Below are 11,393 nucleotides of genomic sequence, written 5' to 3'. Positions count from 1 at the left end.
AGACTAGCATAGTACGGCAGGCGACCACTTGCGGTGTGACTTCAGCAGCTGGGAGTCGAGCTCGGCAAGCAGTCCTCAGTATGTCATCCCCTTCCGCTGGTTGCTTAGCTTTAACTCTTCTGACTTCATCTCAGCTCTTCTGGGAGAACTTAATCTCCCGTTTGGAGCAGCTGGGGAGCTGGGAGGCGAAGGCTGCAGGTCCAAAGAAGGCAGAGGCTGCAGCGGGCGGGTGGGCAGCTCACAGAGCGGGTGTGCTTCTTGCAGGTTGAGCATCGTACTTGGAGCGAGGAGGAGTTCCCTGTTTCGGTTGCCGCTATCCAGAAAAATCGGAGCGTGTCTGGGAGACTGAGTGTTGGGCACGTAAAGGAGCGGCCAGGTTTTCCTGGGAGCTTGCTCTGAGCAGAGCCGAGCGTGGGTGCGTTTGCAGAGCTCTTCACATGTTACCTGGGTGCCCGATCAAGCCAGGCTTCCTGCTCTTGGGCTGCGAGCGAGAGGGTGCTTGCCCAGTTCATCCAGTAATTGCAGAGACTTTACATGTTTTAGCTTGTATCCTGCTGTCCTTAAGGCTGGATCTCCAAGTTAAAGCTCCCTCACCAAGCCATCGCTCCGTGTCTTGCCTAGTTTCAGTTTTGCTGCAAGTCTGAAGTTTCTCCCAACCTGGTATGTGGAACGTGCTGCTGCTTTGTCTGCAACAAACGCACATATATTTACGGGGGAGGATGAGTCAAGTTGTCTGCAGTTCTTTTTTTTTCTTTTTTTTTTGCCTGCCTTGGAATTTAATGTGTTTTCCTAAATGTATATTTAACAATGCAGAAGTTCATTTGTGAAATGCTGCTACAGTTGTAACACTGGAGCTCAAGGAAATAAAGTATTCTGATTTTTGTCCTTGGAGGCTCACGCCTGTGGTTTTCTTGGCCGTGTGCTCGAGCTGCAGGCATGGAAAAGGCCCCACGGGTGGGGGCTGAGCAGCGGATGGGCGTCCGAGGGGCGCGCGGGAGCGGGGCCGGGCGCCTCTCCGGAGGGATGGTGCCTTCTAGTGTTCCCAGGACGCGTCGCAGCCTCGGGACCTCGAGTCCAAGGAAACCCTGCGTCATTACGCTCCGGGAAGAAAACGCTTCTGGGAGGGATTTACAGCCTGCTGGTGGCTCGTGTCTATGGCCCGGGCTTATGGTCCTCCAGCAGCCCACGTTTGGAGACGGAGTCCTCTTGCCCCTGGCTTTGAGATGTGCAAATTAAAACCAGGGGCACCAGCTTGCTCGATGCCGGGACAGTCCGTCCCCTCCCAAGCCGTGACTCCCTCCTCCGTGGCGAAGGCCCTGGGTAGCTGCTCGCGTGCTGATGCTGGGGGACTCGATGGGGAAACCCAGAAGGTGCTGAGCTGCCTTCGCCCCTGCCTTTCCCCTCCACGGGTTCATCGGAAGGATTGACGAAGGAGAAGACCAACTTATTGGCGCAGGCTCCCTGCAGCACGGGTGCTCGGTGGGGGAAGGCACCCTCGAGCTAGGAACCGCTCAGCCCGCGGCTAAGCCGTCCCCAGGCTAAGCGAAACGCGTGGGTCAGAGCACGGGCTTACCTGGTAACGAATGCAAAATGTCCCCGACTCCGTGTGCTCTGCATTAGGGGAGGAAAACAAAAAAACACCCGGATAACTGGGAGCTGGCTCATGGCAGCATTTTAAGGGGAGCATCTTACAGTTGCTGCTTCCCCTTCTGCCCTTTGCTGCCTGCCCCATCCTGGCGTTAAATGCTGTGTGGGGCAAAGCTTCGGCGCTGGACGTGGGGTTGAAGTGAGATGAACCAAGCGTGCCTCTGTGCACCCCCAGAAACCCCACGCAGCCCCCCTTCCCCGGGCTGGGTTTTGCTGTCAGCGGCTGTTGTCCAAATCCGCATGCTTTGCAAGGGGGTTTGGCAGGGAAATAACTTCCATCCTGCTTCCCCTCCTTGCTCTGCTCTGCTCTCACCGCGCGTTCGAGCAGCGTTTAGGCTTGGCTTTTTCTGCGGCTTGCAGGTGATGCAACACGTACGCGCGTCGGGGGGAAAAAGCGAGGCTCAGCCAAAACCTCGGCCGGAGCTGGCGCGATCCCGGGCGCTGAGCCGCGATCCCGGGCGCTGAGCCACATCTCCGGCGCGCGGTGGGAAGCGCTGCCGGCCGCGAGGTGGCTCCTCGCCGGGCTTCGGGTTTCATGGCTCTGCTCCAGTCCTGCCGCTGCCGTAAATCAGCTTTATTCCCGTGCTCGGCCGCCCTTGCGGGAACTCCCTGGCCGGAGCGCGCTGGCGGCGGGTCCCGGATATCGGCGGATGGAGGAAATCCCCGAGTGCCCCCGCGCGGCCCTGCCGCCGTGCAAAACGTCCTGCGCTGCAAAAGCCCTCGAGCACCGGCCTCCGGCCTGGTCCTGGTTTGCCGACGTGCTAAAGAGAGGGAATTCCTCACCCCTTTGGGGGAAAAAGCCTTTTTTTTAGCCAAAGTTTCATCTTTCTGAGGTCTATCGTAAGTTATTTCTAAATTTGAGTCCTTCCGGCATTGCCAACAGGATTGGGAATTCTGTAAACTCCTTTTCCTCCTTTTCTCCTCTAACAAATTTGGCTGAATCGCATGGCCTTTGTTCCAAATCTCCCACAAAAAACAGGTAGTCTTAAAATGACGTTTCAGCTCACCAAGCACGGTGCATCTCTAACGTAGAAATAGGAGCCCTTATCCAAAACGGGGGGGTTGTGCCGGCTCCGCGCGTTTTCCTGCTTCGTGCAGGGGGAAACTGAGGCACGCGGGCAGCAAAGCCGGAGGGACGGGACTGGGGAGCATCTCGCGCTCCTGGGGGCTGGGGCAGCTCAGCTGCAATTAATAATAATGGTCGTTACTGGGTTTATCAGCTAATGCCTCCGGGCTGGGAAAGGGCAGAGCAGCAGCAGCAGCAGGAAGAAGCTGTTTCTCCTTGATCCATCCCAGCAGAAAAATGACTTTTCCTCTCTTGCCCGTTCTGCATCTCCGCAAATTACATGATTACACCGGCAGTCATTGCACCCCCCCCCCCCAAGGGCCTTGACCCTGAATTAGTTCAGAGCTCTGCCAGCCTCGAACGATCCTGCTGAAGCAAAGGAAATGCACCGGGGAGCACCTACAGCCCAGGCGAAGAGCCTCAGGGCTGCCCAGGAGAGGGAGCCCGCAACGCCGGCGGGGTCGCAGCCCTGTGCGCCCATTGCCCAGCCCGCACTGCCGAGGCTGCTCGCCCTCCTGCTTGCCGGTGAGTAAGTTAAACTTTTCCTATGTTTTCCTCCGGTTTTGTTGCGGGTGAAGATTGTCCCACTCTGCTAAATGCTTAATTTGTGCTGCGTCCTAGCGGTGTTGCAAGTAATAGTGGAAAGCGTTGCTGGCTATTGGGGGAGAAGGAGAGAGGGAAAAGCGGAGGCGGTGGGGGGGGGAACAGGCCCGCGGCCGGCGCCGCTGCGCTCGGAGCCGTGCAGCGCGTTGCGCTCGCTCCGCTCCCCCGCGCGGGAGGATGAGGAGGGGAGGAAACGCCGCGCGAGCAAGCGGCGAGCGCTCAGAGAGGCGCTGTATCGAGTCGAGGTGCTTCGCAGACACGTCCTTATCTGCCAAGCGTTAAAATATGCGGCTGAAAAGCACAACAGGACATTCATAAAACAAAGCTTTTATTTTTCCTAAAAAAAAAAAAAAAAAAGAAAGAAATAGTTGCGCATTCCAGAAAGGATTTGTTTTTTCTAATTGACACTAATGGTGCCTCTGGAACCATTACAGGTTATTGTGTAAATATCTTCGGAGGGTATTTTTAAATGCGTCTTATTTACCCAGCGGACCGTAACAGCTCCTCGAATGGCTGGGGTTTCCTTTGGCAGAGCTGGGGGCCTGGGGGGGGGGGGGATGTTCGCTCCGCTCTGCTCTCGGGATAAATCCGAGTCTCGGGTTGGTACCGCCACATCGATTCCCTCCCGCTGTGCAGCCTGCGTCTTGCAAACTTCCCCGCCGGCGTTTTTCCTATCGGGCTGCAACCGGCACCAAAAATGCCTCTGCCAAAGTTGGCACCGCTGGGCTCTGCGGGCTGGGGGGGGGGGGGGACACGAAAAACGGGCCGTTCGGGCGCAAAGCGCGAGGGGCTGGCGGCCCCGCTTCGCCCCGTGCTCGCGGGCGGCGCGCCGGGAGCTACGTGCCGCCCCGGCCGCGGGACGTGGGCGCTCGGCCCGGCGCCGCCAAGGCCCCGCCGCTCGGTTTCCCTTTCTCGAGCTGTTTGGTTTAATCCAGGATCTGGGCTCTGTTTGTTTGCCGCGTACGATTATTGCCTGCTTTGCCTGATTCTTTTGTTTCTCTTCAAATATTATTTCTGCTTTGAAGGGTGATGAACATAAAGGCAAATATCTCACCTTTTCCCTCTTGCAATTCGTTAAGTCGCCTGTTTACCTTGGATGACAAGATGCAGCCGCAGAGCGAAAGGTTTTCCGGCCCCACCTTCACCTGTTATCTTATTCCGCCACAACGGTCCACAAAGGGAATAAAAACATTTGTATTTAGCCTCAAGATTTAATTCCTCTTAACAGACAGGGCATCTGTCTGTAGAGCAGCCAAGCGCTTTGCGCCGGGGTAAATCCGCCGCGGAGCGTTGCAGCACGGAGGAGCCGGAGGTGACTCCAGCCCCGGCTGCGGCCGCTTTGGGGTCGGGAGGCTTCTGGTCCCGGCTCCGGGCAGGTCCTGCCCCGCGCGGAGCATCCTCGCCTCCGCTTCGCCCAGCTCGGCACCCCGAGCGCCCTCGGAGGAGCCGGGCTCTCCCGCCGGCGTCTCCCTGCTTTCCGCCGCCCCACTGAGGCCTCCTCCCAAGGCCGGAGCTCATGGACGCAAAACCGGTCCGTATGCGCCGTGCTCTGAGCTCTTTTTCCCTGCAAAAATACTCGTTTTATCTCCCGAGTCTCCCCTCCGAGAGCGGCCCGCCATAAATCCCGGGAGCAGGCGCCTCGGGAAGCGCTTCCAGGCCGGGCTTAGCAAACGGTGCCCGGACCCTAATGGAAGAGGAAGCAGGGTCGGCTGGGATTTTGCGGAGCGCCGCGACCGACTTTCCCACGGGAGCGCGGCGCGGGCCGGGCCGGCAAGCTGCGTTTTGCCAGGTGCCCAAAGCGCGCTGCTTTTTTTGCTTTTATTTGCCTTTCGCCCTTGAACGCGGTGGGGAAAATCCCTGTGGATAATTGCACCCTGGCGGGAAGCAGCGGGCAGCGGTGATGCTCCTTGTCTCCCTGTGGCATCTGGGATGAGCAAAGGGGGGACGTGGTCGGGTCCGGCGTATCCCTGCCGGGCTGAGCGGAAGCGCCGGCACGGGACGGCCCGGCCACTGGGGCTACGGCGGGATTGGGAAGGGATCAAGTGTCCCTTGCGTGACGAGAGCACCCAGAGCAAAAATAGTAAATACTGAAAATCCTCGAGGGGGGTTTGAAGAGCTCTAAATCCCGGCGCTTTAGGGCTTAGCCAGCCTCGGGCAGCGCCCGGGCTCCTGGGAAAGGCTCTCCTAGAGCTTTCTCCGAAGGGCCGGCGCTTCCCTCCGACGTGCCCTGCCGCTAGCCGAGCGCCCGAAGCGCGGAGAGGACGGCTCCGTCCCGCCGGGCGCTCCGGGTGCCGCCGCATCCCCCCGTTCAGCCCCGCGGAGCTGCCCCTTCCCACTGCTCCCGTTTGCAAACGCTGCGCGGGTCGAGCCGGAGATTTTCCCTGGCTCCGCTCCCGCGAGGCCGTGCCAGCTGTGCGCTTTATCGCATGCAAATGTTAGCCGACAGCCACGCTATCCAAAGGCAGCCCTTTTCCCCAGCTCCGAATAAACGACTTGGCACAAACAAGCGTAAATGTTGTGTCAGCGTTAGACACTATTTAATCTTGACGGATACGCTAGCGGCGGAGCGTGACGCTAATTGACAGACGTTAAATGATGCTTTCTGTTTCCAGCCGCGCACAAACAGGAGTTCTGCTTCGTTAGGGCTGATTAAAACTCCCCGTCGTTAGGGTGGGATTTTTCTCCGCGGTGTGAATCCGGGGGAAGCCTGCGCTGGCGGCGCCGCCGTCGTCGCGATTAACGCTCCGACGCTCCTGCGTTATTTGGTTATCGGACGTTGCGGCCCTGTTTGTCCCCATGGCAGGGGGGGAAAAAGAGAAAAATCACCTGCTTTTCTCTCCGGAGAGAAAACACCCGGGGATTGAGGGGAAAAGGGTCGGAGAGGGGAGGAGAGGAGGCCCCGGCCGCCTTCGGGGGCTTTGGCCGGCGAGGGGAAAGCGCCAGCCGCCTCCGGGGCTGATCCTGCCGTCGCCGTGCTCCCGTTGGCGGCTTCGTTTGTTCCTTTAAAAAAAGAAAAAAGAAAAAAAAGAAAAAGCTTAAATACGGAATTAAAAAAATGCCGAGGATACAAGCGGTTATTTCAGCTCGCTTTCCGCAGCGGGGGCTGCGGCAGGGGAGAGGCTCAAGGTCGGTCGCATCCCTGCCTCCCTCCTGTCCTGCGGAGCCGGAGCAGCCCGCAGCTCCGCAGAAGCGCCTTAAAACCCACGTGGTTTCTCGGGATTTTTGGAGCGCAGCCGGGAGGAGAACTTGACTGGTTTTGTGCGTTTCTTGTCCAGCCGCTGGCTCTGGTGTCGGCTCAGATCGGTGCCGTCGCTGCCCCGCTCGGGATGCGCCCAGCGTATTTATTCATCCTCCTCCTCACGAGTATCTGCATCCCCTAAATTAGCAGCAAAATATTTTGAGACCAGATTAACACATCGGTTCAGCTATGTAGATATAAACACAAGAAACGGCTGTTTTTGACTCCGGTCGGGGCTGGGCTGGACTCGATGTTCCCAAGGGGGCGAGAGGCTGCAGCCCGGGAGCCGCAGGGCAGGAATAGCCGGGGCTGGAAAGCGGAGCGGCTCTTCCTCAGCTCCAGCGGGAAACCCAGCGCCGGGCAAAGCGCGCTCGAGCCTTTCGAACCTGAAATACCAGGTCTCCGTGGGATGGGCCTGGCAGGCTTTGGGTGGCGAACAGCCTTTCTGGGCTGCGGCCCCGCGGGAGCCGGGCGCGAGACGCTGCAGCGAGCGGGTCCGGCGTCGCTCGCGGCACGAGGCTGAACCAGCTGCAAAAATCCGGCAGTTAAATTACGGGGTCACAGGTCATTCGGGAGCAGTGAAAAAATTTAGAGGATTCTAGGACGCTCGGTGGCATCTCAAATCTGGGCACTTATGACTTGCCTGGATTAGTGCTGTGGCAGCGTTTGGGGCCAGGCGCCTAGAAACGGCGAAGAGCGGCGATTTCCCACCCGCGAAGCCCCGTTTGCTGGCGCTCGTGATGATCCGCAGCCCGAAACTCGCCCGTTTGCTGGCGCCTGCAGCGGTTTCGCGGCAGGACGCAGGAGACTAAACGAAAACCCAAACCCAGAGCGAAGACCCCGCGGAGGCAGCTCGCTTGTGATAGAAACTCTGCGTTCTTTATTGCAAAGGACAACGCGCACCAGGGAAAACGGTATCAAAAAATATGTACAAAAATAGCGACTATTGGCACCGGCCTGGCTTTACACCAGCAGAAGGAGCGTTTTGGTGCTGAAGCAGCAAGAAGGGCGTTTTATTGGTGGCAAACCACGAACGGGGAAAAGAAAAGCAAAACGCAGCTACGACGCAAGCGTTTTCCCAACGAACCGTCCAAGGAGTTCAATCCGCTGCCGCCGTCGCGGAGCGGGTAAGCGTCGGGCTCGCCTTGGAAAAGCCTTGCAGCCGCGCGGAGGAGCCGGCCGGGCCGCCCGGGCGCCGAAAGCGGGAGCTGCGAGCGAAGCGTTATCTGGAGATGCCGGCAGTTACTCGCAGGCGCGGAGACAAGGAGCGGTTGTCTTCCTCTTTGGCAAGGAGCCTCCGGAGCGAGAGCGGCCGCGGCAAAGGGGAGCGCTGGGGTTGTTTAAACCCCTTCGGGAGGAGCAGGCACCGCGGAAAGGCTGCTGTAGGGAAGAAGCCGCCGTGTCCCCTCGTTTCCAAAGGCTGAGCGGGTTTTGGCGGAGCTGCGCTGGCTGCGAACCCATCTCGCTGCAAGGGGAATCCGCAGTCGGATGCGGTTCCGCTCTTTGCTTCGGAAACGTCACTTATTTCTGTGCTTTTGCTCGTCGACTTGGCGGCATCTCGCGTTTTGAGTGCGACCGGCTCCCAAACCCGCCTCTGCTGCTCTGCTCGTGCAAATAACAGTCGCTCGCAGAAGTTTTCCGCTCTTGTGGCTCCAGCACGGGGCAGTGCCGGATGCCGTCGGCATTCCAAGCGGGAGCTGGGCCGGCTGAGCCCGCACGGATCAAGCCCCGGTGCCGCAGCTCCCACCTGCAACCGACCTGCCGCGCCGCAAAGCCCGTGGGCGATCGGGCGCCGCGACCCGACGTGGGGAAGCGTGAGCAGCCCGGCGAGGCCGGTGCCGGCCGGGGGCCGCGCGCGCTCGCTCGCTCGCTCCTCCGGCTTTGCCGCCGGCGAGTTTGCTTCCTCTAAATCCACCCGGAGCGCTGAGCCGAGGCTCGTTGTGCATCGGCACCCGGATATGCAAAGCTCGTCCGTCACCGCGCTTTTGTCCCCGTGCCGGCGCCGTCTGGAGCGGCTCCACCAGGCCGTGAAGGTGGCGAGGCCAGCGAGCAGCGAAGGGCCCGTAGCGATCGCGCCATCGACGGGAGAAACGCAGCGGGGCTGGGTTTTGGTTTCTCCGTTTGCATGGTTTTGCGCCCGGCGACCGAAGCCGGTGTTAGCGGCGCGAGCGGCTCGGCGCCCGGGTCCCTGCACCGTCGCGGGAGCTGCCGTCGGGGCTGGTGGCGCCGAACCCGCCCGCGACGGTTCGTAGCTGCAGCCCGGCCTCGGAGCCGCGCGGCGGCCGCGCCGGGTTAGATGCTCGCGAAAGCTTGGCCTTTTTTCATGCTTTTTCTTTCTTTTTTTTTTTTTAACCCCGGGACTGTTGGCGGTGAGAGAGTCCCGCGGGGCGCCTAGGTGCTGATCGCCGCTGCGAAGCAGGTCGCAAGCACGTTTCCCCCCCCCACCACCCCGATTAGTATGAAAAAGAGCAAAGTAGGGGCGAGCCCCCCCCCCCCCGTGTGTGCGAGGGGGCGGCGGGGTCACCACGCCGCGGGGCGCCAGGCGCCCAGGCAGCAGAGGCGGGGGCCGTAGAGGCGGGGGGGCTCGGCGGGCGCCGTGCCCCCTTCCCGCAGCTCCGCCGCCAGCTCTTTCCTCTTGGTCTTGTACCGCCGGTTCTGGAACCAGATCTTCACCTGCGTCTCGGTGAGCTGCAGGTGCCGGGCCAGGTGGGCTCGCTCCGGCGCCGACAGGTACTTCTGGTGGCTGAACTTCCGCTCCAGCTCCAGCACCTGGCTGTGCGAGAAGGCGGCGCGCGAGCGCTTCGGCCGCCGGGGCGGGCGGCGGGCCGGCGGCGGGCTGGCGCGGCCGGACGCGTAGGGCTCCGCCGCGGCGCCTGCGGGGCGAACAGCGCAGAGGGGCAACGTTACTCGGGGAATTGCCCAAAACGCATTTCCCCCCCCCCCAACCCTTTCAAGAATGCAAAATATTCATGTTGCCCTGCAGACCTTCTTATTTAGTGGCACGCTGCGTTCGAGGTGCATAAGTTTCTTTTTTCTTCCTAATATCACAGATTTCCTAATTCATATAAGCACGTATTTAGGGAACAAAACACACCGCGAGGGACGTTTTGCGATGCCGGTGAGCTCTGCCGACACCTCCAAGCGCTGCTAGGGGCGTTGCGGCACTGGCAGCTCCTGCGGGTTTTGCCGCAGGGCTTGCGACACCGGGCACGTCCTTGCAAAGCCGCCGGGGAAATCCCGGCCTCCCCAGAAAGCATCTTTCTATCCTTAAGCTATAGCTTGGAAATGTAAAATCAGCGCAGCTCAAAGCAGCCTGCAATTAGAAAGCACTGGAAGCGAATCCCCCCTTCCCGCTTGTTCCCGACCGCTTGGCAATGCCGAGTTTCGGGCACTGTCTCGAGGTTTTGGGATCTTCAGGGCTGCCTCTGCTGTATCCCCTCCAGCTGCAGAGCCGGACTCGGATCGCAGCCGGAGCGGCAAAGCAGCAGCACAGTGTTGGCCTCAAGCTCCTTTCCCAGGGCTCGGTCTCTCGAGCTGCGATCCCGAAAGGCGCTGAGCGCTCACGGCTCGCTCGGAGCGCGGCGAGGCTAATGAGTCACCGGCGTTTTTCGGCTTTCGGCTCTTTTCACTAAAAACCACAGCCTGAAAGGTGTCTTAGAGGATCAAAGCTACGAGTTGAAGCGTTCTTCCTCCCCCCGGGAAGTGTCACCTGCAACTATTGAAACTTCTTAAGTCAATTTATATACGCAGTTAGTTCCTTTTTGTGTGTTACTCAGCTTGCTATGGAAATAGGCCAATTCCTTCTTCGGTCATTTCTTAGTGTATTTTCTTAAGATGTGAACATAACGCTCGCGATGGAAACAATGGGCTTAATTCCCAGCTCGGGTAAATCATCCCAGCCCTGGGAGCCGAAATCCCCGGAGCTGCGCTGCTCTGCACCAGCTGCCCTTCTGGAAGGTTTCTGGGGTTTAATGACTTTCTTACTAACCGGCCCGGTGAAAGTTTCCGAATTTGCTCTGCGCAGAGGCTTCTTTTAATAGCATGGAAACGCAGAGCCAAAATTCCCCTGGCAGGGTCCCCGTTCGCGAGGCAGGCGCTGGAGCGCTCGGCCCGGCTCTCGGCCGGCGCGGGGCCCGTTTGCACGGGACGGGCGGGAGCTGCCGGTCCAGCCCGGGGCTCTGCCCGCGCTCCAGCGCTCGGCACACGGGAGGCGCCAGCCAACGAGTTGCTTCTGAGCGTGATTTCCCGGTAGGTTGGTTCTGCACTGGAACGTTACTCTGCCCATCGAATTTAGCAGTTCCGTGCTGGAAAGACTAACAAATCCCGGAGCGGGTTTGCACCCGCGACGCGCGGTGCTGCAGCGAGGTGCAGAGGGGCCCCGCTGCGAAGGGCGCGAACGCGATGCGGAGCCGCTCAAAGCGCCGCCGCTGCCGTGCCGGAGGCTGCCGGAAAGACGGGAGCAACTGCTTCTCCGAGCTTGCACCCCTCCGGGATGAGAGGGGACCGGGAGCAACCGCGCCGGCGGAGGCCGCCCTTACCTGCACGGGGCTGGCGGGGCGGCGATGCCACCTCGGGGTGTGGGGTACCGCTGGGGGCCGAGCGGTGCTGGGGCCCCCCGGGCGCCCCCGGCTCCCCGCCGCCCCGGCTCTCGGCCGGCCGCCGCCGCTCGGCTCCGTCCCGCAGGATGTCTTGGATGAGGAAGGATGTCAGGGGCCGGGAGAGGACGGGCAGGCTCTGCCGGCCCCGCGGGGGGCTCGTGCCGGGGCGCCGCCGGGCTCCCGCCGCCTCGGCGCTGCCGGGGGCTCCCGGCCTCCCCGGAGGCAGCACCCCGGCGCTCAT

General features: G+C 60.6%; 1 protein-coding gene across 1 annotated transcript; it reads right to left on the bottom strand.

Moving 5' to 3' along the window:
• Positions 1–9,074: 9,074 nt before the first annotated feature.
• On the bottom strand, positions 9,075–11,393 carry NKX3-1 (NK3 homeobox 1). The gene is made up of 2 exons (XM_067312265.1): positions 11,093–11,393; positions 9,075–9,427 (listed from the first exon to the last, which is right to left on the bottom strand). The coding sequence occupies exons 1-2, from the start codon at positions 11,391–11,393 to the stop codon at positions 9,075–9,077; spliced, it is 654 nt and encodes a 217-aa protein (XP_067168366.1).

The sequence above is a fragment of the Apteryx mantelli genome, chromosome 29, assembly GCF_036417845.1.
Source record: "Apteryx mantelli isolate bAptMan1 chromosome 29, bAptMan1.hap1, whole genome shotgun sequence".
In the NCBI taxonomy this organism is placed as follows: domain Eukaryota; kingdom Metazoa; phylum Chordata; class Aves; order Apterygiformes; family Apterygidae; genus Apteryx; species Apteryx mantelli.
This window is presented reverse-complemented; position numbering and strand designations above follow the sequence as displayed.

Bases quoted from the DNA above. Each gene is read 5' to 3' on its own strand.
- NKX3-1 (XM_067312265.1), bottom strand. From the start codon at position 11,393: ATGAGCGCCGGGGTGCTGCCTCCGGGGAGGCCGGGAGCCCCCGGCAGC. The intron at 9,428-11,092 runs GTAAGGGCGGCC...TTCGCCCCGCAG, and splicing joins GCCCCGCCAGCCCCGTGCAG to GCGCCGCGGCGGAGCCCTAC.